The 25,708-nt window shown below is 47.9% G+C and overlaps 1 protein-coding gene across 2 annotated transcripts; it reads right to left on the bottom strand.

The window, feature by feature from the left end:
- Nucleotides 1–4,348: 4,348 nt before the first annotated feature.
- On the bottom strand, nucleotides 4,349–25,647 carry Ribc2 (RIB43A domain with coiled-coils 2). Of its 2 annotated transcripts, none has more exons than XM_059247672.1 (7): nucleotides 25,402–25,647; nucleotides 24,732–24,813; nucleotides 21,885–22,229; nucleotides 19,285–19,403; nucleotides 7,835–8,062; nucleotides 5,303–5,469; nucleotides 4,349–4,434 (listed from the first exon to the last, which is right to left on the bottom strand). In XM_059247672.1, exons 1-7 carry the CDS (start codon nucleotides 25,531–25,533, stop codon nucleotides 4,356–4,358), a joined length of 1,152 nt encoding a protein of 383 aa, XP_059103655.1. In that variant the 5' UTR covers nucleotides 25,534–25,647; the 3' UTR covers nucleotides 4,349–4,355. The 2 variants fall into 2 exon arrangements, with proteins under 2 accessions (XP_059103655.1, XP_059103654.1); XM_059247671.1 differs by lacking the exon at nucleotides 25,402–25,647 and adding an exon at nucleotides 25,229–25,369.
- Between the last annotated feature and the right edge of the window lie 61 nt (nucleotides 25,648–25,708).

Genomic DNA, 25,708 nt, shown 5'->3' on the forward strand with positions numbered 1-25,708 from the left:
CGTGCCTTTAATCCCAGCACTCAGGAGGCAGAGGCCAGCCTGGTCTACAGAGCGGAGTTCTAGGACAGGCTCCAAAGCTACACAGAGAAACCCTGTCTCAACGCCCCCCCCCCCCCCCCCCCCAGCGCGCAAAAAAGACTTTTGTGGTCCTGGGCCTTCTACTGGCCATGTCCCATTTCAGGATTTCAGGGCTGTGCTAAGATGCTGACCTCCCTCCTTCATAAAAGAAAACAAAGGGGATGCTCTACAGACTTGGAAAGACTGATTGTTGCCAGATCTGGCAGAGGGCGTGGGCTCCACCATGCGCAGCAAGTGCCTGAAGGTAACGGTTAGGAAAGAGACCCGGATATCAGGGGTGGGCGAGCAATCAGAGATGAAGGCCTGCTCTGTAAATGCACACTCCGCTCAGCCCCTGCCTGGCTCCCACCTCCTGCACCTTTCATCATTGTCTTCACCATGCTCTGCCGGTGACTAGGATTAGGCCTGCCGCTCGCTCGGGGACTGCGTGGAGACCTGTCCTGTTGTCCCATTGCACTGTCGCCGAAAGTGGCTGTTGCTCAGGTTGTCATAATGACCTTCCCCTGCCAGCCCCCCTTATTTGCAGAGACACTCTAGCGCTTGTAGAAACAAGATGGCCAGGGCTCTGTGGAAGTTGGAGCAGGCGAGCCCGTATCGCCACCTGCTGGTGGATGTGGTAATGGCCGACATAAAGGGAGCTCACTTAACACTGACGTTCTGGGGTTTTTAGGGGCCCTCAGATGCAGTCCTGGTAATAGTGGGTGGAGTAACTATTTTTATCTATATACTTCCTCCAGTCCTAGCAAGTAGCTACATGTTTCTCTGCAGTCATCCTCCTGCCTTCCTGAAAGAATAGTTTTACCTCGAACATGTGTATCTCAGGTTGTATACGCTCATATCTTGTGTGGTGTTTCTGTTCATGGTTTCATCTCTGCCTTTTGGAGGACTTTATTGGCAACTTATTTCTGTGGTATTATGAATACAACACAGATGTGCACTTGGTTACCTGTTGATAAACACTTTGGTTGATCCCGTTTGGGGCTTTAACAAATAGAAACATTATGGCCATTCCTGTAACAGTCACTTTGTGGACATTATTTTCATTTCTAGCCCCCAGGGTAAGCACATGGTTGACTTTGCAAAAGTCATTTTCCCACTTGCAATTTGGCTGTGGGATGTGACTTCCTCATCTCACCCATCCTCTATTATCTTCATATTACCCATCCTCTGATGGTGTCTATTTCTATGGGTTTTGGTATATTCAGTGTTCTGTAGCCATCGGTACTAATTCTACATTCTCGGCAACCACAGGAATTCCATACCCTTTAGTTACCACTCAAGCCTGTCCCTAGCAGAAGTCTAACCTGATTTCTGTCTCTAAAGACCTATTCTGGACATGACCTACATAAAAATGTAGTCACACTGAGTGTAGCCTTTCGCGACTGGCTTCTTCCCTCGGCATGTTTTCAAGGCCATCCATGCTGTGTGTTCTGTTGGCAACTCATCTCTCTCTAGGGCTGAATAGTCACTGTACAGAGACATGACGTTTTATTGGTCCATTCCACATACAGTGTTTCTGTGGACATTTTTCTGTCTCTCTCCTTGTCTTAGTTATAGTTTCTATTTCTGTGAAGAGATAGTATGACCACGGCAACTCTTATAAAGGAAAACATTTAATTGCGGCTGGTTTAAAGATTCAGAGGTTTAGTCTATTAGCATGGCGGGGAGCATGGCATAGTGGCATGCAGGCAGACATGGCGCTGGAGAAGGAGCTGAGAGTTCTACATCTGGATTCACAAGCAGCAGGAAGAGAGTCAGTCACTGGGCATGGCTTGAGCTTCTGAAACCCCTAAGCCCACTCCCAGTGACACACTTCCTCCAACAAGGCCACATTTCCTAATGGTGCCACTCCCTATGTGCCTCGAAGGTCATTTTCATTCAAACCACCACAGTCCTCAGAAGCAGGAGGATCCATCACCTCAGCTGGCTGTCCATTGTCTATCAACAGAATGCCACCCCAAGCTGACTTGTTTAGCCTGGGCACCCATTAAGGGACTCTAGTTGGCCTAAACATGCAAACATGGCTCTGGTGGGCCTTTCCCTTCCCCTATTCCCTCTGCCTTGCTAAAAACCATCAGATTACATTCCTGAAGCTAGCACCAAGGTCTGTTCCCTTACTTGGCAATGCGGCTTCCCTTTTACTTTTATAGGCCACCATTTGCCTATGGGCCACATCTGTCTCCTCTCTATTCGGAGGCAGTCCTTTGTTCCTCCAGGACAAATATTCCTCCCCCATCCTTGTTCTTTTCCCTACTCTATCTCCTGTCTTTGTCTCTATATTTCCTGTCCTTTGTGCCAAATACTGGTCCTTTCATCAATGTTCCCCATAGACTTATCGATGTCTCAGCACTTTATTCTGTGATGGGATGACTTGTGGTCCTACCCTCCAATAGCTCAGACCATAACCTTACTCAGATGTAGGGTAATTATCAATGCACTTGTTAACATGGAGTCATCGTGCCCTGTCTCAGTGTGATTGTTGTCCTCCTCTTCCTGACATCTCCATCACAAACTTTTTTTTGTTTTTTGGTTTTTCAAGACAGGGTTTCCTCTGTGTAGCTCTGACTGTCCTGGATCTCGTTCTGTTGACTAGGCTGGCCTCAAACTCAGAGATCCACCTGCCTCTGTCTCCTGCGTGCTGGGATTAAAGGCCTGCACCACCACCGCCTGGCTTCCATCACAAACTTCTAACCCTCAGAACTGCAAGGAACTAGAAGTGTCTACTGTTGAAGCTGCCCGGTCTCTTAAGGCTCCCTCCTCAAAGCATCCACATCCACCCTTTCTTCCTGGCGTGTTCTTGTCCCATAATGCACTCTTGGAGTCAGACACTGCTGCTCAGGAAACGGCTGAGTTCCAGAGGTGGGTGCCCTGGGCTGGGTAGTGGGGCCACCCAAGCACGCAGGTGGGCATAGTGTAGCCTGCAGAGGTGCCTCTGAAGGGGCTCAGCCCTGGTCTCTTCTCTGATGAGGTGCTTTGGTTTCTGCGGGCCTCTGGCAACATTTTACTCAGTTCCACAGGATTCCACATTGCTGAAGAGAAGAGAGGCCTAGTCCACCTGTGGCTGGAGCCATTCACAGGGGGGTGTGAGTCCCTGAGGAAAACATGAGGCAGAACAAGAGGTCGAAGTTTTATGACAGAGTACAGGCTATGTGGAAAGACCCAGGCAAAGTGAAGCCTGAGGAAAGCTTGGGCAGATCCTGTGACTGACTAAACATCCTGGGCTACTTGGTCACTACCACTGGACTCTCGGCCCAGGGGGGTGTTTGTAAAGGACAGGCCTTCAAGGGTTCCTGTTCACACCTGTGGCCAAAAGTGATGGCCATTGAGAGCACACTGCCCTACTGTGCTGGTGACCTCAACTTGGTCTGACCGTCCTGAAAGCCCAGCAGCTGTGGACAGTGTTGGCGGTGGCCTGTTTCCTAGAGAATGCATTTGTGATGGGTAAATGTGGAGGTCTCCTTGGTCTGGACATCCCCTCAAGTCTTTATCATCCTGGAGACACCCAGACCAAAAAGGCACACTCTTGCTGGCAGAAGCTCAAGTCACAGTGGGGCTGGAGCAGAGGCGACATGGGTACTTTCTGGACCACATCCCTGAAGGGAGGGAATGCTAGCTTCTGATGACAGGGTGTGGTACAGGGTTGCAAGCTGGAGCAGAGGCTAGACCCTAGGATGGGAGCTACACAGTGGAGGGAGGCTGAGCAAGCAGCAAGGCACTGGGCCCTCCCCCAACCAGCGGGGCTTCTAGGGCCACTGGCTTTTGTTACAGCAAGAAATAAAAACTGATGCTTTATGGAAGCCACTGTTGCCTGGGTCTTGGCTACAGCAGCAGGGAGATGAAAAGGCTGAAAGCCAGACTTGCCGGGTTCAATCCTGAGTGCCGACATTTCCTTGCGGTGGGGAGGAGGGGCGGGAGAATCACACGATAAGCCAGATGTGTGCCTTTAACTCAGATTCTCCCACTAGACAATGGCACAGGTACTGGTCAGCCTCTAGGATGAGAATCCAACAAAGGAGTGCTTCACAGAGCACACAGAACAACACTTACGATGCTCACTGAGTTAGCAAGTGACTGCAGCAGCCAGCCCAGAGCTTGAGCGGCACACCAGCCCTCACTGTGTCTGTCCCCTGGTCCACTATGCCCTATGTCCACAGCACTCTCTACCAGGGTGATGAGACTTGATGGAGATGTTTAGACCAAGGAGCAGGTTCACTTTGAAGTAAGTGTGAGTCCTGGGGACCATACTACTATAAACAAGAAAAGGGGAGTATTTTCCATTAGCGGCTTCTTGTATTAAACTGTGAGAAATAATCTTCTGTGGGTTGACTTGAGGAGGCTTCATCCATTCGTTTTTTCCTAATAACAAAAGAAAAGAGGAGCAAATATGTGAGGCCAAACCTACAAGTATTTTATCCTCACACTATAGAATCCATTCCAACACTAACAAGCTCAAAACCAGAGTCCCCCAGGCCTAGAGAGACAGCTCACTGGCTGGGAACACTTGGTGCAGAGAACCCAGGTTCAGTTTGCAGGACCCACGTGGAGGCATACAACAGCCTGGTAGCTCCAGTTCTAGGTGGATCTGATGCTCTCTTCTGGCCTCTACCGGCACTGCATGCAAATGGTACACAGGATTTATGCAGGCCAAACACCCACACACATTATTAAAAATGTATCTTTTTTGTAAAGAGGCCTCTCCACTACTCCTCAGTGGTGACATTGAAGTTTGAGGAAGGACTTGGTGGCAGTGACTCACGGGGCCATCCCACATGCAGATGACTGTCTTGTCAGGTCGTGTCTGAGTGCTCCTTTCCAGCCCCAGTGGAAGCCACGACAACTGTCAGTCACAGTGTTCTGACTGCCGCAGACCCCAGGGTTCCCCTCAGGACTCGAGTTCAGGATAGAAGAATAGCTGTGTGAGCCAATGTCGCCTGGTGCTTGGATGCTAGTTTCTCTGGCATGGCTGCATCCTGGAGTCACTCTTGGGGTTCTGTCTGTCCCCAGGTGACTCTGGCACGTGAAAGCCTGGGAGCCCTCCTTCCCTCTGCCTGGAGAGGCCACACAGTAGGCGGCTACTGCACCCCAAGGCTCAGCCACGAAGCCTCCTCCAGAAAGCATCCCCGATTCCTCTGGTGACTCGGTGTTCCTCAGGCACCTACGGTACACACAGTAACCTACGGGTCTGCCCACCTACTCTGCACCTATGTGAGGTCCCAACACTCACTGTAAATACTGTTCCCTGGCCAAGCTGAGGTTGCTGCAGTCCAGGGCCCTGCGCAGTTCCCGCTGCAAGCGCTGCTGCTGTCGCTCCTGCAGTAGGCTAGCACGGGCCTTCTGGATCCTGCGTCGGTCCCAGTCCATGATGCGCTGGCGTTCTTCCTCCTGAAGCCTCTGAAAGCGGGAAAGGGGGTTTACCACCTTCTCCCGGGGGTTCACCTAGGAAATCTGGCCTCTTTTTGTGGATGGAGAAACTGAAGCTCGGAGGAGGTGAAGGAAGGTCACGTGACCTCACCCACCCTGCCCTTATCCTATGTGGCCTGACTGCTTTCTGGCCTCAAATGGCATTGATGTTCTCTTATTCCTGAAGGAACTGGGGACTTGGCTCCCACAATGCTCCCAGCCAGGCTGATCTCTATCAGGTCCTCAGGAGGGTTCCCAGCTGGCTTAGCAAGCCAGCTACCACCCCAGCAAGCTGCCCAATACGTGGATCATCTGTGGAACCCCTGAGCATGCTGACATCGAACCTCACCCTGTGACAACAGTGTCACCATGAGGGTGTGGGCGATAGTCTAGTTAGAGAAGTCCTGCCTTTCAGCCCTGACTGTGCACTCCAGATTCTTCTTTGCGAAGCATGAAGCCCTCCAGGGGACACTGGATTAGTGCAGAGAAGTGGCTCCCGAGAGAGCTCAGCTAGGTTAGCTTCCCACAAATGATCTCCCAGGAGAAGCAACTGGGTGGGCCAGGTTGAAGGAAAGAGGGGCATCCACACCAGAGGAGCCGGTGGTGTCCAGCATGACCTCATGTCAGGGCCAAAAGTCAGCCTGCACTGGCTTAGTCACCTGCCACCTGGGAGGAGTGGCCTTGCTTCTGGGACTCTCAGAGGCCTCTCTGTATAGGAACTGTGTAAAGACACCACAGCCAGCAGCACACCTGCCTCAACGTGAGCTCCATTTCTGGATCGCCCCAGGCACAGAAATCATGGAGAAGCCAGAGCACCCAGAGGCATGGAGCAAGGGCCGGCCTGAGCAAGAATCTTAACGTCGTCTTTCTCCCTTTGTGTGGTCCTGCTTTCTGAGTCTTCTAGATTAAAAACTGGACTAAAATGCAGGGTTTAGGACAGGGAGCAACCTTTCTCCACAGCCTAGCTGAACAGATGTATGACAGACAGACAAGGCCTTCTGCCATTTTCGCCCTGTGCTCTCCGCCCAGGCTAGCCTCCCCTGCACCCGATCACAGAGCAGCCCTTCCTCACCCCAGCACTTCTGCTGGGCTGCTGAGGGCCAGTCCACAGCCTGGGAGTGTGTGGTGCAGGGACTCTCCAGCCTCCAGGAACACTTTCCCTCCCCTGACCTCCAGGACGTCCCTCAGCATCCATCTACCCACCCCTTCCCTGGCCGCCTTCAACAGGATCCCGCTTTGGAAATGGCGGCCATGCCTGAGCCGCAGACCTCGAGGCTCCTCTCCTGTCTTCCTCACCATGATCACACGCGGGATTGCTACCGTATTACTTTCTGCAGTTGACAACTCCAAACGTAAGGCTCTAGCCTAGACCTTGTTCTGAGTCCTGATTGCAAACCCTGCTTCCTCCTCAGTTTTCCCCACCTACACTTTACCTGGAAACTGTAGACAGCAAATGGTAAGAGTCCCCAGGAGCCACCATCCTTTCATCCTTAGTAGAGAACCACTAGTGTTACGTTTCCCAACGTCCTTTACAGTTGGAGTAATCTAAATGTTGTCCAATGAAACATGGCTGGAAATGTCCTGGGAAACTCCTTTAGAATGTTATCCTGACCTCTCCTTCTCCACGGTTTCCTCATGTGTGTGATAGTTGATGTTTAAGCAGCCGTTTCGCACAAAGGTAGGACCAGGTGCCCAGGATGGAAGAATACAGTGGCCACAGAGCTGCTATTTAAGCCGAGACTGTTCTGAGGGCTGATTACAGACAGATTCTACCTTGTTTAAAATGCTGTAGTGGGGGCTTTTTGGTTTCTGTTGTCACAGCAGGCAAACCTCATCTCACAGATTCCTAGTGGACATCATACAGTTAACACATCCAAAGTTGTACTTGTGAGCCCCGACACAACCAGCACGCCCCTCCCACTAACTTCCCATCTGTGTAGACACCAGTTCCATCCTCCTTGCCGGGCAGTGGTGGCGCATGCCTTTAATCCTAGCACTTGGGAGGCAGAGGCAGGCGGATCTCTGTGAGTTCGAGGCCAGCCAGGGCTACAGAGTGAGTTCCAGGAAAGGCGCAAAGCTACACAGAGAAACCTTGTCTCGAAAAACAAAACAAAACAAAACAAAACAAAAAAACAAACAAAAAAAACCCAGTTCCATCCTCCAAAAGGCCTGAAGTCACCCTTCCGTCACACGTGCTACACATATCATACGGCCATAGTTTTTGGCTCTTATCCCCCCACCAGATCGAAAACTGCCTCCAGCAGAGGAAACTCTCAGAGTGAACATTCATACAGGAGCTGGGTGTAGGGGTAACTCTGGGGTGCAGAGGCGGCTCTGTGGCCCAGGAGGGGCTCACCAGCTTCTCCTGGATTTGTTGCTTCTGAACATAGTGGATCTCTTCCAGCTGCTCCCGGCTCATGCCCTTCCAGCGGTCAGGAACCACACGGTGAGGCCCAAAGGAGCTGGCAGCCTGCTGTGGGTTCTCAGAGAGCAGGTCCCCGTGCAGCAGGTTGGTGATCTCGGCCAGGTTGTCCTCTTGCTCCTGCTGCTTCTCTTGCCTCTTCCTTTCTGCCAGCTCCACTATCTGTGCAGAGAAGGACCTCAGAATACGCTAGAGAGACGTCAGGGTCAAGATCTCAGCTGGGCCCTGGCTGTGGGTTGGAAACCCCGGGCTACCAGAGCACTGTTGGACGGCTGGGCTTTGGGTCATTCCCCACTGGTGTATGTACAACTGTGGGTCTCTGCACCAATTTGTCAAAGCAAGGGGCTGCCCCACTGGCTCGTTACCAGTGCAGGGCAGTGTGCATGCCATGGTTCCTAAAACCTTGGGACATCCGCAGGCCACCACCATGAGCTGCCACAGTGGTGACTTCTAAAGGCGGAGCACACGACTGCCTCAGCAGTCCTGACAGTTTCAGCACAGCCCCCATTACACATGAATTGCTGTTGACTCACTGCTCAGAGCCTGGAAGTGAGGGCTGTGTGATTTGGTTTTTTTTTTGTTTGTTTGTTTGTTTGTTTTTTTTGGTTTTTCGAGACAGGGTTTCTCTGTATAGCTTTGCGCCTCTCCTGGAACTCACTTGGTAGCCCAGGCTGGCCTCGAACTCACAGAGATCCGCCTGGCTCTGCCTCCCGAGTGCTGGGATTAAAGGCGTGCGCCACCACCGCCCGGCTAAGGGCTGTGTGATTTGTATAGTACGCTGGCCTCTCTGGGCTGTAGGTACAATCAAGAGATGGTGTGATGGTTATCCTTGGTTGTCAGCTGCACTACATCTATAGCTGCTGGGACATGTGAGAGGGATTTTATTTTTTTTATTGGATCATTTGAGGTAGGAAGGCTGTAGTGGTTTGAATAAGAATGGCCCCTAATGGATCATACATTTGAATGCTTGGTCATAAGGGAGTGGCACTAATTGAGGATGAGAAGGGTTAGGAGGTGTGGCCTTGTTAGAGGAAGTGTGTTGCTGGGGGTGGGCTTTGAAGTTTTAAGAATCCACACCAGGAGCCGGGTGGTGGTAGTGCACACCTTTAATCACAGCACTCGGGAGGCAGAGCCAGGTGGATCTCTGTGAGTTTGAGGCCAGCCTGGTCTACAGAACGAGTTCCAGGACAGGCACCAAAACTACGCAGAGAAACCCTGTCTCCAAAAACCGAAAAAAAAAAAAAAAAAAAAACAGTCCACACCAGGCCCAGTGTCTTTCTCTCTCCCTGCTGCCTGAGGGTCAGGATGAAAAGTTCTCAGATACTGCTGCATTGCCATGATGCCACCATGCTTCCACCAATGATGATAACTAACCCTCAGAACCTGTAAGCAAGCCCCCAGTTAAATGCCTTCTTTCATAACAGTTGCCCTGATCACGGTGTCTCTTCACAGCAGTAGAACACTGACTAAGACAAAGACCCACCTTAAATCTGGGCCACACTTGGCGGCAGCCTACGTAAAGGATACGGGGAAGGAGGCCCTTGCTCTTTGCCTGTTTGCCCTCACTCTCACTGGCAAGGTCATTCCTCCACTGGTGCAAGAGCCTACATCCTTGGGACTCTGAGGTATACTGAAGACCACCGGAGACATCCGGCCTCATGGACCAAATGGACAACGACTGGGTTCTTGGACTTTCTGTCAAGAGTCAGCCATTGTTAGAACAGGCTGACCTCAGCCTGTAAGCCAGGCTAGTAAACCCCATTTTTATAGAGAGATTCATTCTATCGGTTCTGTTGCTCTAGAAAACCTGACTAACAGAGATGGATTAGGAGACATTTCCCAGCGTTGGTTGTTCTTCCTAGAGAAGAATGAGCAGAGGACTTGAAAGGCAGGGGCTTGCAAAAGGCCAGCTGCCTTGTCACTCAGCACAGGCTTTGTGGCAGACAAGACCAAATTCAAATATTTGCCATTTAGTATTTGGATGCCCTCGGAAAATCGCTCAGCCCTTCTGAGCCTTTCTTTAATCAATGAAAAGGCATTAATCAGCCTCTCTGGTAGGACTGTCAAATAGCCAAACATGCTAGCAGGGAATCGTTGCCAGGGTTAAAAATATCAGCTACTGAGGTTGGAAAGAGAGCTTAATGTTTAAGGGCAGAGGACCTAAGTTCTATTCTCAGCACCCACATCAGGCAGCTCCCAGCTTCCTGTAACTCCAGCTCCAGAGGATCTGACACCTTGGCTTCTGAAGGTACCTGCATTCATATGGCACATACGCATGTACACACATACAATAAATAATAATAATTTAAAAATAATAAATTTTAAAATAAATAGTGGCTACTGTTCAGAGTCTTGATGATGGGCTAAACTGTCCTAACACACTGTGTGCATCCTCAAACTGAATAGAGATGCTGACTATGACACTGTGCCTGACCATTTATTCTGCCCTACAAAAAGTGAGCAAGGGTGTGGGCCCTGACCCCCCACTGTGAGTGGCTGCCTCCTTGCTTGTGGACCTTGACCAGATGTCCTTCTTATTCAGATTCCCTGCTGGTTTCCTTCTCACCTAACAATCAAGATCAACCCGAGGTTCTTTGTTCCTGTATCCTGCATTTGGTGTAAACAGCTTAGATGCAAGAATGTAGTGAACTTCTGCCCTCCTGGGATCCGCCATTGTGCTGTAAGCCTGTATTTAAGGTTTCCTCCCTCTTTCTATAAAGGGCATTCAGCATTCAGCTGTGGCGAATGACTCGCTGTCTCTTGTCCCTTATTTTTTAATCCACAGCCCCTCCCTCAGACATGGTGAACGGGTATCGGTAACGTGGGCGTTACCGCAACAAATGGAGGTCCCTATTGAGATTCTACCAAGACCCTACCGAGATCCGAGAAAGACGGAACGAGCTGATGGACACTCTTGGAAGGCTGGCCAGCATTTTAAAGAAAAAAGTAAAAGGTAAGAGTGAATTGTCATGGGTGCAAATAGGGCACCACCGCAGTTAAGATAGGGCAAGACAGCTAAAGATTTTAAATAAAAAAGGAAATCTTCCCAATAGAGAAAGGGAAGGAAAGGAAATTTCCCATTAGAAAAGAGAGAAAAAATTTTAATCAAGTAAAAAGAATTTTCCCGGTAAAAAGGGGAAAAATTTTGAAACTAGGCCTAAAGATTGGGGCCCTGTAGAGGAAGGAGGAACAAAAGAGAGAAGCCTCTTCCCAGTGGTAATGGAGGAAGAAAAGACTTTTTCCAATTGTAGAATTTTCAGGATAGCTGAAACTCTGAGCTTTTTCTGTAGTGCAGCATCTGAATTACAAAGAATCGGCAGGTAGGCCTCATTGCTGCTGGCTGAACAGCAAGCAAGCCCAGAGGTTAGAAGTTTTGCTGTCTGTTTGCTTATTTTGGTTCAAATGTTTTTTATTTTTCCCTCGGAGTGGGAATAATTCAATATTTAGGATCCCTTCGTGGGAAATGTTTTTCTGTTTTTCCCTTATGGCGGGAATAACTCATTGTTAGGTAGTCCCTTCATGGGAGTAGGAAGTTTAAATGTGAGTTTGTGTGTGCGGGGCGCAGCCCAGCAGCAGCGGCAGACAAAGGCGGGCACGAGATAGCCCGGAGCAGAGGGCGGACAGATACGCGGTGGTGGGAGGCGGAGCTGCGATAGAGCGCAGCCCGGGGCGGGCACCGGCACTAGAGCCCAAGCACTGGGTGGAGCAAAGCTCAGCCACAGCCTCAGCTCCCCCCAAGTGAGCAGAGGCCCGGGAAGGGACTAGCGCCTAAAGTTTAAACGGGGCCTAACTTCTGGTGAAAAATGGTTTCGGTCAGGACATTGAATGCTAAGTTAATGCTGTGTGAATAAAGGATATTCTGTTCTTTTGATTGTCGTAATAAATGTTTGGATGAATGTTTGATTCTCATGGTAGATAAACTAAAGGAACAGGACTCATAATTTTGAACTATATATTAGGTGTGCTCTTGTCTGTTGATCATTACTGAAAATTTGGCTCTGCTATTTAAGTTGCTTTCTAGAAATTCTTGGTTTAATTCTATAGAAATATAACACCTGAAATGGATTGGGTTGTTAGCTTATTAAACAGTGTTGCTAAGATAAACCCATAAATAATAATCTCTTACTGATAAAGAGGTTACAAAATTATTTTTCCAGTAAATAAAATATAGGAAAATTGTTTGGTGCACATTGTTAATAATTGGCTATTTGTGCTAATGTGTTACTTGGAATTTATAAAAAAGGATCCTCTTTTTAAGATTTTATAAAAAATACTCAAGTATTGCCTAAAGTTACCTTTTCAAATCCTATAGATTGTATTTAATGCTTTTATAATTGGCATATGTAAAAAGGACCATGGAAACAGAAGCTGGTGATAGAATTGCTCAATTATTATTGCTTTCATATTTTAAATGCAAAATGGCGCCTATATGTAGAACTAGAGGTTTTGAAAGTACAGGAGAAAAGGTGTTTTGACAAAGTTATCAATGATAAACAGCCTAAATTAAAAACAAAATTATATGGGATTGAGATTGGAAGATTATTGGATTCTGGTGCTGGATATATCTATAATTTCACAAGAATCCTGAGATCCCAATTGGCCCCTTAAAAATTCCATCTCTAACCTACAAGGTATCGGCACAGCTCAGACGCCATTACAGAGCAGGCTACTTTTAAATTGGAAGGATGAGGAAGGTCATGCAGGAACTTTTCAACCCTTTGTGCTACCTGACATTCTAGTGAACTTGTGGGGACGGGATGTGTTAGATGGCATGGGAGCAGTGCTTACTACACAGCCTGTACAACAGATGCTGAAGAGTCAGGGCTACTCCCCAGGCAGAGGCTTAGGGAAAATGTTTCAAGGAGACCCACAACCTGTGGCAGACAAAAACTGTGTCACTAGAGGTCCTGGGGATACTAGAGGATTAGGGTCTTTCCATAGGGGTCACTGCGCAGCAGCCTTTGATTATACAACCAATAAAAATCACTTGGAAAAGTGATGACCCTGTATGGGTGGAGCAGTGGCCCCTTACTAAAGAAAAACTGGAGGCTGCGAACACATTAGTTAAGGAACAGTTAGATGCTGGACATATCATTCCTTCCACTTCACCTTGGAACTCACCTATATTTGTTATTAAGAAGAAGTCAGGAAAATGGCGGCTATTACAGGATCTTAGAGCTGTAAATAAAACCATGCTTCTCATGGGAGCAACACAGCCTGGCTTGCCTGCCCCTGTGGCAATTCCTAAACAGTGGCATTTAATTGTGGCTGACTTGAGGGATTGTTTCTTCACCATTCCTTTGCATCCTGAGGACAGTCCTCGATTTGCTTTTAGTGTTCCTTCAGAAAATCTTAAGGAACCTTATCAGAGATATCAGTGGGTGGTATTGCCTCAAGGAATGGCCAATAGCCCTACTATATGTCAAATTTATGTGTCTTTGGCCACAGCTCCAGTTGGAAAAGCTTTTCCAGATGTTTATATAATTCACTACATAGATGATATATTAATGGCTGCTAAAGATAAAACACTTGTTTTTGATGCCTTTTCTAAATTACAAGAGGTTCTTAGCCTGGCTAATTTACAGATAGCCCCAGAAAAGGTACAGGTATCTTTTCCCTATCATTATTTAGGTCATGAATTGTTATGCATGGGCATACGTCCACAAAAGATTACTCTGCGTACGGATCAGCTACGCACGCTTAATGATTTCCAAACCTTTCTAGGGGATATTCAGTGGCTTCGGTCCACTTTAAAAATTCCAACAGGTCAGCTTTGCCCTTTGTATGATGTCTTAAAGGGCAACTCTGACCCTTTATCTCCCCGTAAATTAACAGCTGAAGGACATATAGCCCTACAATGAGTGCAAGAGGCCCTGGAACAAGCTCACGTGCAGTATATAGATCTTTCTTCTCCCTTATTGTATTTGATATTTTTACTCATTCACCTACTGGAGTGTTTTGGCAAACAGGTCCTATTCTATGGGTACATTCCCCAGCTTCTCCGACAAAAACCATTACTCCTTATTCACAGGCTGTTGCTCAGATTATATTTAAGGGAATCAAGATCAGTGTTCAAACTTTTGGTAAGGAGCCAGATATTGTGGTGACCCCATAAACCCAGTCTCAAATAGCATGGTTGCAAGCTAATAATAATGATTGGAACATATTGACATGTTCCATGCAGGGTCGGTTTGATACTCACTACCCCTCTCATGATGTGTGTCAATTTTTTAAATTGCATCCTGTTATATTTCCCAAGATAGTACAGGTGACTCCTATTCCTCAGGCCCGTGTGGTATTTACTGATGGCACTTCACGTGGTTTTGCTGTGGTGGTTTCTGGTAACACAGTAAAGAGAATGAAAGTCCAGGGCACTTCTGCCCAGATGGCAGAGGTACAGGCACTGTTGCTTGCTTTACAGATGTTTTCTGATGAGAGTGTAAATATTTATACATGCCATTATGCCTTTGGAGACAACAGCCTACAAACCATTCATTTCTCTCATTCATGAATATTTATTGCAAGTGCAAGGACTCACATGGTCCCGCTCACATAACCCTTATGTGGGCCATATTAGAGCTCATACTCAATAGCCTGGACCTCTAAGTGAAGGTAATCAGAGGGCTGACGCCATTACTCGTATGGCTGTCACATTAGTTTGTTCTGCCTTTGAGAAGGCTACTCAGTTGCATCAACGTTATCATCTTGATGCTGGATCTCTTCGTCATCATACGGGCATAACCCGGGAACAAGCCATCCAGATAGTTAAATCATGTCCTATTTGTGTTGAATTTTTACCTGTCCCTCATTTGGGAGTTAATCCCCAAGGACTTTTACCTAATCATGTGTTGCAGATGGACGTCACACACGTGCCTTCCTTTGGAAAATTACAGTATGTCCATGTGTCTATTAATACATATTCTTCTCTAATTTTTGCTTCTGCCCATTCAGGGGAAAAGGTTAAGGATGTAAAGAATCATTGTCTTCATGCTTTGACTTACATGGGAGTGCCAAAATGCATAAAGACTGATAATGGTCCCGCCTACAGCAGTACGGGATTTTCAAAATTCTGCCAAGACTTTTCTATTGTTAATAAGACTGGTATTCCTTATAATCCTCAAGGACAGGCTATAGTAGAACGCTGCCATCATACCTTAAAAATATATATTGCTAAAGTAAAAAGGGGGGAGCTAGGGGCTCATCTCTCCTCTCCACATTCTATTCTTTCCCTTGTTTTATATATTTTAAATTTTTTATCAGTGGATTCTGCTGGAGTATCCGCTGCAGATAAGCACTGGAGGGCTCCTGCTGCAAATCATCCTCTGGTGTGATGGAAGGATCTTTCTATTGGCACTTGGAGAAGACCCGATCCGGTGTTGGTGTGGGCCCAGGGATCTGTTTGTGTCTTTCCGCAGGACAATGAGGTTCCTCTTTGGGTTCCTGAGCACTGTGTGCCCCCTGTGGCTGCTGCTGAATCCTGACATGGCAGAGACCTATTGGGCCTTCGTGAAAAACTCTCCCCTTCTGATGCCAGTGGGGATTGAGAACCCAATACGGCTAGCCTTGGCAAACATTAATGTAAGCCTAGGAACTGTAGCCATGCGGTTGGTTTCTTCAGAAGGTAATGTATGGTAACTTTTTTCAAAAATGTTGAGAATGTGTCACCCAGACACCTTGGAGATTAAGGATAACTCTGAAGGTCAATGACCTTCAATTGTTAACAATAGCCTGACAGTTAAGCCTTTTTCATTTTCACAATCCTCTTCAAGCTGGTGTAGCACCTACTTTTCAGGAATGGCTCTGTGCAACATTTATTGGCCTCCTGAAATTCATCTAGCCTTCTTGAAGATACCTTAAAATTTGTGAGCCTGAATGTAGCCATTAATGAGACCATTAGTTCTGCTCCTTTTTTGCTGTTTTTGTTTTCTTTATGGTTCTTAGTTGTTCTTTTGCAGAGCTGCCAGCCTAAGTAGTGCTGGGATCAAGAAAAATGGGCCTTGGTGGTTTGTGTTCCTGGAGCTGAGTCCATGCCAGTGGATCGTGGCAGTTAGACACAGATGATGCTCACACGCTCCAGAAGAGACTCTGACATCGCTGTTGCTGTTATAGCGATGGTGGCCACTGATACTATTGTTTCTGGGATTGCTATTTCTTAATTGGCTACTACAGCTAGCACAATGGAGACCCTGGCAGCAAAAGTAGCTACCACAGTTAGTTAATCTTTCATCTTATTGGGCATGATAAATTTAATGCTACATTTATACATTTAAATTGGCTTTGAAAGTTGTAAAAATTATTAAAACTCAAGTTCCATTTGCTTATGGGATACCACCTTACAAGGACTCCAATTTGCAGTAAGGCTTGTTAAGGAAGAGAATGGCTCAATTGCCTTTAGCCTCCTGGCTATGGGTGGGTTAGGACTTCTGTTGGTCTTTTCTGTGTCGCACAGATTGCAAGCCCAGGGCCACTTTGAGATCTTTGGCAGCAGTTACTCTACAGCTCACATGGATGAGTCTGTATGATAATGAGTATTCAGAAACGGGTAATGCTTGGGGGGCAGTCATCAACCTAAGACAGAGCACTTGTGTGGCCTGGGCAGGTGTCTCCATGATGGGTAAGGTGACCTGCTGACTTCCCACACAACCTAAGTCAGAAGCTCATTTTTCAGTAAAAAGAGGGGACCTGTAGGTCCTGACCCCCCACTGTGAGTGGCTGCCTCCTTGCTTGCCGACCTTGACCAGATGTCCTCCCTATTCAGATTCCCTGCTGGTTTCCTTCTCACCTAACAATCAAGATCAACCCGAGGTTCTTTGTTCCTGTATCCTGCATTTGGTGTAAACAGCTTAGATGCAAGAAAGTAGCGAACTTCTGCCCTCCTGGGATCTGCCATTGTGCTGTAAGCCTGTATTTAAGGTTTTCTCCCTCTTTCAATAAACGGCATTCAGCATTCAGCTGTGGCGAATGACTCGCTGTCTCTTGTCCCTTATTTTTTAATCCACAGCTCCTCGCTCAGACATGGTGAACGGGTATCGGTAACGTGGGGATTACCGAAACACAAGGGTGGTTGTGCAGCTTCCTGGAGGACACTGATGGGACCAACCACATCCTTTCCTTTCTGTGCTGCTGGAACCCTGGCAGTTGCACTGACTTAGCCAGTCTGGGATGGACTTGCAGCAGAGGGGAACAATGGTTTCTTGTGGGGAGCCACTGAGGTCTGAGGCCAGCCTTACCAGAGCAAGAGTTAGTGAATACTGATGGGTAAGGTGGGTATTCCTTCCCCCTCATTCTGCAGAAGACAAAACAGGCCTCGATGGGCTTTGCCTAAGGCTGCAGAGAAGGGCTTTCTGACTTGAACCCTGCTGGTAGGCTCTAAGCCTGCATGCTAAACCCCAATGTCACACCACCTTCTTTTTTTTTTTTTTTTCCCGGAGCTGAGGACCGAACCCAGGGCCTTGCACTTGCTAGGCAAGCAGTCTTGCAAGAGCTCTACCACTGAGCTAAATCCCCACAACCCATCATACCACCTTCTAATGAAATAAACAGTCCCCACTGTGCCTGCCCTGCTGACACAAAATGGCCTTCCTGGAAGGTTCTTTTCTATTTTGGGACAGGGTCTCTTTCTCTAGCCCAGTATGGCCAGGAACTCATTCTACCATAGCCTTGGAGTGCCAGAATTACAGGTGTGGACCATCATGCCCAGCGTGGAATTTTCTTTGAATTTTTATGTTCCTGGCTAAATGGCAAAGTCTGATTCCAGTCAGGAACAGGAATTGTGGAGGCTGAAGTGCAGCTTCCTCGGGCAGAGGCACTGTGACAGTGCTACCTTGAGTATCCACACAGGCCGTGTGGTCTGAAGGTAACACTGTAGATGTTTATTAAAACAGAATGGAATGAGCCAAGCATAGTGGTGCACACCTTGAACCCTGCACTCAGGCGGGCAGACTTCTGTGAGTTCAAGGCCAGTCTGATCTACATAGTGAGTACCAGGACAGCCAGAGCTACACAGTGAGACCCTGAATCAAAAAAAAAAAAAAAAAAAAAAACTGTGTGTGTGTGCTCATGTATATGTACATGTATATATGTATAAGTGCACTGCACGCACATGTGCATGCACAACACACACACAAATGTACAAATCCATGAGTGAGACACCATGGTTCCATAAGAATCCCAGAAGTGCTCACAGGAGGAGCTTGGACCACATCTGCTGAATTATAAATAAACACTGAATGACTGTCAAGAGCCATTGAGCTGTCAAGAGCTCCCTCCATCCTGCCATTCACTGTGAGGCCTAGAGCTAAGCCTTCCCTCTGTAAAACAAAAACGACTGGGTTATGTCTAGGTTATGTTTGAGAACACTTGCAGCTTGCAGGTGTGAATCTGTCCTCTGGGTCCCTCACCAACACAGGCAGTCTGCCCCCCTTTCCCTCTCCCCACTGCTGGAGACCAGGTTTCTCTGATTCACCGCAGCCTCTCCGAGTTTTGATCATGGCCCATTACAGAGCATTTTCCTGCATTGCATCTCACAGATTCAGCTCACGGTATGTTACTACCAACACCACAAACACTGTGTGCGCTACAGAAAACCCACGCGGGCGCCTGAGTTCTCTCTGAAGGTTAAGGTGAGGTTAAGAGTAAATGCCAAGCAGGGTGCAGTGGTGGTGCACGCCTTTAATCCCAGCACTTGGGAGGCAGAGGCAGGCGGATCTCTGTGAGTTCGAGGCCAGCCTGGTCTACAGAGTGAGTTCCAGGACAGCCAAGGCTACACAGAGAAACCCTGTCTCGATTTAAAAAACAACAGCAACAACAAACAAACAGAAAACAGTAAATGTGAAATAAATTCAGCCATCTTTTTCCAGAAACCACAGGTCTAGAGACAGGGAGAGCTGGTCAATCACCTGAGAATCGAACCGCGTGGAGGGAGCAGTTTCCAAAGGAGAGAAAAGAACTTGGATCAACTTCAGGAGGGGCTGGAGCTCAGGAAGCTTATGGGGAAGCCAGGCAGTTGAGAAGAGCAGGATGCTGTTGGTCTGCACTGACTGCCTGATTACTGAGCTTACGACATGAGAACAGAGACCAGCCCAGGCCAGATGGTGTTCATCTGGGCAGATGCTCCTGTTGTCCTGTGCTGGAGGTTTTAAAAACCGACACCCTCCCCCGCCCCTGCAGCTTGCATGGTGAAGTTTCCAGGTTTCAGTCTGAGTTGAGGGACAGGCCAGATCAGACCTCACCTACCTCTATCCCGGGATGAGCCCTGTCAAGGGCTCTGTCAGAGCTAGTGGTGTGAGTAGTCTGAACTTGGGGCCCCTCACAACTTAGGGAGCCCCAGAGGAAGCTGCTGTGTGCATGTCCTTCCCTTCAGACCAAGCTCAGGGTGAGTATACCTGGTTCTTGTTGAACTCTTTAATGGCTGCACAGACTTCCTTCCTGGTGAGGCCTTCCAGCTTCTGCAAGTCTCGGGCTGTTTCATCAAACTTCAGTCTTGTCTGCAGGTGGTGCTCTTCTGCCAGGAGACAAGATGCCATCAGCCTGGGGATGCCCACCAGGGCACCACCTATGGCATAGTGATTCACACTCATTATTTACCATGGAAGAGAAGGGGGGAGGAAGTGGAGGGGAAAAAGCTACTTGCCTCCCAGGTTCTGGGAGAGCTGGATGATTTAAGTGTAGATCGTAGATCTTTGTAAGCAAGGGCTACTAGTGATCTCGATGGTTGGATGATGTCTACTGTGAACTGGTGATGTCTGCAGCAGTCCTAGGGTACATTAGTTAGGCCTTGCTAACCCTGGTCTGTCAGGAGGTGGTTTCAGCCTTACAAAGGCAAGAGGTGGCAGGGACCAGGAAAAAGGGCTGTAGAAACCAGACAAGATCTGGAGCAGAGTGCACAGATACTTGTGGAGTGGCAGCAGAAATTTGCCAGGCCAGTGAGAGGGACAAGGTGGGGTGAAAGTGGAGGACATCAGGAGTGAAGTAGAAAGGTTTGGAGTCAGAACAGGCTTCCAGACATGGCCTAGCACCATTATCAGCAGCTATTGCTTAACCTCTGTGCCCCGCCCCGCCATCCCCCCATCCCTCCCTCATCTGAGGCATAGTGCCGATATGCAATGGACATATGAAAAGTCAATGGTCAGCAGCTTCTGCTTTCTGTACTTGTGCTTAGAGAGGCTCCTCATTATCTCCAAAAACAAGGAGCACACTCTTTGAGGTGCTGGGGATGCAGGACCTCACACATGCTAGGCAAGCGCTCCTCCACTGTGCTACAGCACAGTCCGGAAGAATCAGACTCTCTAGCCTTGGCTTTCTGGCCTCGGCACACCTTCATCCTCAGCTCACTCTTCATCTGTTAATCTGTCATGCACTGGACATTGATCAAGAGCCTAGACTGGGCCCCACATTGCTCAGGATGCACACAACCCAGAGGTGAGAAACTGGGGTTCAAAGCACACAACCTCCCCCAAACAGATATACAAAGTGTGCTAGTCCATAGAGGAAAGGGAGGATGAGAGGAAATGATGGTAATACCTGACTAGGGAAGTTGAAGGGTAGGGACCAAGAAACTGCTTTTCTAGGAGGACACGTTTATTCAGATCTGAAGGACTAAATGGTCAGGGCAGGTGCAAAGGCCCTGAGGTAGGAGACACATGATAGAATCCAGAGTGAAAGAGCCAAAATGTTTGAAATGCCATGAGTAAGGTGGAGATATCAGATGATGATGTCCAGGCGAGCAGAGGCCCAAAGTGTACAGTTTATGGGCTATTTTATATCTTATTCTACATCCCATGAAGACATTAGATAGCTTTGAGCCAGGACGAGGGCATGGGTGTGGCATGGTCCAACTTGACATTATTTGAGAGGTATCATTCTGCCGGACATGTTAGGAATGGACTAGAAGGGGGCATAAACAGTTGGAAATCCACCAGCAGAGGATCATCCAGGTGAGGAAATTTAATGACTCGTCTCAACAGTGGTGGTAAAAGGGATGATGAGAGGTGTTCAAAGTATACGTAGGAGGTAGAAGGGGCACAATGGAGGATGGCTGAAGATGGGGTCAGGATGGCCTCTCGGCTCTCTGGTTTGACAGGCAGGGGGGAGGCTGAAGGAGGAGCAGCTCCAAGAGGGCAACCAGGGGAAGAACTGGCCGGCAAGCCAGATCAAGGGGGCTGAGGTTGACAGCTGACTTCAGAGAGGGGAGCAGGAGGCCATGGGCCAGGCTGGCCACAGCAACTCTAGTGGACAAGGTGGCCAGAGGAAGAGGCTGGGAGGGAAGACAGCAGGGAGAAAAGAGGCATGGAGGGGCCCAAGCTGAGCAAGGGGACTGAATTAACACAGAGACAGGAGCAGCTGAGGAGGGCAGAGCGGTAGCTCTCACTTAGCTCTGGTTTGCTCTTCCTGGCAGCTCTTCCCTGTTCTGTCACCAGTGACCTGCTCAGAGCCGGCTGCTGCGGAGAGTGCCTGCCAAGGAGAGGCTGGAGGGGTTTTTTGTTCCCCATGGAGAGGCCCTTTCACGTCTGAACCCAGAGGTTCTCTGGGTCCAGTGAGTCCTGCTGAGAACCTGCTAGCACTGGGCCTGTGACTGGGCTCCCAAAGCACCCCGTGGAACCTCCATTTTCACACCCAGGAGACTTGGAAGACCTTATATACTTTCATTCATCTTCTCAGCAGGCTCTGCTTCAGCTCCTGCCTTCCTGCCCTACATGAGCTCCGCCTTGGCTTCCCTCAGTGATGGACTGTGACCTGTGGGTTAAATAAACCCTTTCCAAAAGATGCTTTTGTTCCTGGTGTTTTATCACAGCAAACTAAGGCAATAGAGTGATCAGAAAGCGTTTCCTGTACTGTGGAGGCACATTTGGAGATGTCGACTCCTAGGGCTGAGGTTTTGACTTTTGTAATGTTGGCAGAGCTTTTAAAAGCACCCACAAAAACTGAGCTGGGGGTTGACTTGCTGGAAAGACTCTTGAGATCAACTTATCTTCTCTTTCATTACCTGCAAGTTTGTGGTCAGCCCACGCTCGCTCCCATTCTCTGTGCTGTTGCAGAGACCATTCTCTGTTCTGTTCCTCTTGGAACCTCTTCCTCTCTAGGAAGTTTAGATCCTCTCCCATGAACTTCTGCATTCCTGATATGGTGTTCCTCATGTCACAGTCTGACACCCGGGCAGGGAGATCTTTCTTAAGGGCCAGGGGGTCAGACAGATCGAATTCACGGCGAGTTTCTGGCTTCTGAAAGCTCTGCTGGAAGTCATTGATAGCGCAACAGAGTTGCTTTCTGTCCCTCCGTTCGCGGTCATGTAGGATGCACATGACTTTGTCATTGTGCCTCATTTCAGCCGCTAGGAAAGACACAAGCATACATATAAGCTAAGATGAGTAAAAATGAATCCACTTTAAAACTAGTTTTCATGCCTTAAGGACAATGTTCCCAAACTGTAACATAGCCATTAAAAGAACAATATCCACATATGTGGCGATATTGTGTTCCCCAAAATATTGTGCATCCTAATAAACTTATCTGGGGTCAGAGAACAGAACAAACACTAGATACAGAGGCTAGAAAATGGTGGCACTCACACCTTTAATCCTAGCCTTCTGGAGGCATGGATCTCTGTGAGTTCAAAGTCACACTGGAAATAGCCAGGCATGGTGACTCAGGCCTTTAATCCCAGGAAGTAATGGCAGAAAGCAGAAAGGTATATAAGGCATGAAAACCAGGAATTAGGCTGGTTAAGCTTTTAGGCTTTTGAGCAGCACAGTTCAGCTGAGATTCATTCTGGATGAGGACTCAGAGGCTTCCAGTCTGAGGAAACAGGATCAGCTGAGGAACTGGCGAGGTGAGGTGGCTGTGGCTTGTTCTGCTTCTCTGATCTTCCAATGTTCACCCCAATACCTGGCTTCCGGGTTTGTTTTTAATTAATAAGACCTTATAAGATTCGTGCTACACACATATTTAAAAAGCACCTACAAACAGACCTTACATACACAGGAAAACCAACTGAAAAATGAGCACAGGCTAGCAAAGGCAAAGCACTGTGAAGAAACCCAAGTGGGCAACATACTTAATATTAAGGAATATTAACCTTTCATGGGATACATTCAATGAACGTCAGGCAGAACGCTTAGATTGCTGTCAATGGCATGCATTAGTAATGATGTGAGGAAGGAGACTGAGACTTGTGCACTCACTGCTGTTGGAGCATAACTTGGTACACTTCTAACAAAGCAATCTGACCCATCAATTCAACTCCAGTGCCACTCTCACATGTGTGTAAGGGACATAATACATGGACATTCGTTGCAGCAGTATTTGCCAAAAACTTTTTAAAATCTGGGTATGGTGATACACACCTTCAGACCCAGCACTTGGGAGGGAGAGGCCTGCCTGCCTGGTCTACGTGACCTCTATGCTTTCATGGGCATGCTTACCTGCACACACATACCACACACACACACATAGACACAAAGACACATGAAAGCAAGTTATATTATTAAGGATACATTAACTAGTATATGCATAAAGACATTGGAAATGCACACTTCTGTAGAGGAAAAAAAGGGGAAACCATAAGGAGGTAGGGGTACTTGTGTTATATACAACATAGTTCTCAGAACTCTTTAAGACATCTGAGACCAGCCGGGCGGTGGTGGTGCAGGCCTTTAATCCCAGCACTCGGGAGGCAGAGGCAGGCGGATCTCTGTGAGTTCCAGGACAGCCCGGGCTACAGAGTGAGTTCCAGGACAGGCACCAAAACTATACAGAGAAACCCTGTCTCTGAAAAAAAAAAAAAAAAAAGACACCTGAGACCAACATGGCAAAATGTTGACATCAAGCCTGGTGGCGGTCACATGTGTGTCTGTTACATTGGATTACTTTACCAATAAACAAGATTTAAAAGTTTGGAGAGTGTATAATAGTAGAAAGAAAAGCAACTTCACTCATAATCCAACCACTCTAACAACCACTGATAACAACTTTTGTCTTTTTCTCATCATATATCTTAAAGCCTAAACTGACACATATTTGTCTCTACAATTATATGTCCATCTCTTTCATATTTAAAAAATCCTATATTTTAAAAAGCCAAATGTTCAACAATGGGTGAAATCGCTGGCCATGAAAGGAAAACTGGATTCTGTTTGAAATTTTGAACTAGAACCTAGTAAGCCTAGTGAGCCATGTACATTACTGAGTTAGCTCAGAGGTCTGAGCTCCAGGATTTGTGTGTCGCTTGACATCAACAGCTGTCCTCCATAGGTCAGCTTCGAGTTTGAAGTGAAGAATGTGCACGTGTGTGTGTTTAAGGCTTTCCCCTTTTAGAGCAAGGATTTTTAAAGAAAAAAATGAAAAACACTCCTTTTATGTAAAATATATTTCCTAAGATGTACATGAAAATTCTGTTACTCCTTTTTCCTGAGAGGAAGAATATGCTCATTAAGTCAACTGAGCACAAGAAATTGTGGATTTTTTTTTTGGGGGGGGGGGTACAGGGTTTCTCTATGTAGCTTTGCGCCTTTCCTGGAACTCACTTGGTAGACCAGGCTGGCCTTGAACTCACAGAGATCCGCCTGGCTCTGCCTCCCGAGTGCTGGGATTAAAGGTATGTGCCACCATCGCCCGACAAAATTGTGGAATTTTTAAAAGGAGAAAGACCATGCAAATAATAACCGTGTGTGTGTGTGTGTGTGTGTGTGTGTGTGTGTGTGTGTGTGTGTTCTCATTCATGCACATGCAGGGAACTGAATCCAGGGCCCTGAGAATACAAAGTATTTGCTCTGCTTTTCACAGAAATGAAGACATGAGGCCTTAAGTGATAGATGAACACTGTAGAAATGCTCACCAAAAGTTTCATCCCTAGCTTTCTCAGTTGCTTCTTTTATCTTCTGGTCACGGACTTGAACATCCCAGGCTTGTGTGTCTCCCTAGGAATGGACATGGGAAGAGAGGTTAGACCCAGCTAGCATTATTCAGTAGGCCACAATCCCCCTCATCTGGACACAGCATCAACAAACTGCCTTCCCATGCTTGTATGGCTTTGTTTATAGCTGGGTGTCCTGCCTATGCTGTCGGCTTTCATCAGAACATCCTTCACTTCCTTAACACACACACACACACACACACACACACACACACACACACACCCTCTCAACACTGCTTAGAAACTCTTCTGAGAAACCCTCTGTGATTTCCCCTTCAGGCTGCAGTCTGTGCTGGTGCTCATCCCACTGCATTTTCTGTGCCCGTTTTAATAAAGCATTGCCTCTTTCACTACGTGGTAAACTCTGCAAGGTCTCCCACTTCCTGGACCCAACTCGGGCTAGCCAGGGCATTTGTCACCTGGAAGAATGAACGAAGTAGGGGGAAAGTAAATCTTGTCTCCATTCCCCCACTGGCTCCCGCTGGGACACTGCTGGAGGGGTAAGGCTGTTCAAGTCGACCCAGCCAAACCTGGTGCTTCGACATAAACGCTCCTTCCAAGCATTGGCTCCTCTGCATCCCCGGTGCCTCACCCCAATGATCCTGTTCCTGGCGTCGAAGACCCGTCCCTGCCTGCACAGCTCCATGTACCGCCTCTTGGCTAGGTTAGCGTCCTGGCGCAGGTCCTTAAGCATCGCTACCTCCATGGCTTTGGAATCGAGCATGAAACAGCCTTCAGAACACACACGGTAAGAAAAGGGCCACAGAAATAAGCAAGCTGCAGCTCCGAAAAGCAGCGCTCCCCAAAGTTCGGGAGCCCGTCCGTCCCTGCAGTCACTGGCAGCAGCCCGCTTTCCGCAGCAAGCGGCGGCGCAGGGATCGGATTCCCAGGGAAACGCC

The sequence above is a fragment of the Peromyscus eremicus genome, chromosome 20 (assembly GCF_949786415.1).
Source record: "Peromyscus eremicus chromosome 20, PerEre_H2_v1, whole genome shotgun sequence".
NCBI lineage: Eukaryota > Metazoa > Chordata > Mammalia > Rodentia > Cricetidae > Peromyscus > Peromyscus eremicus.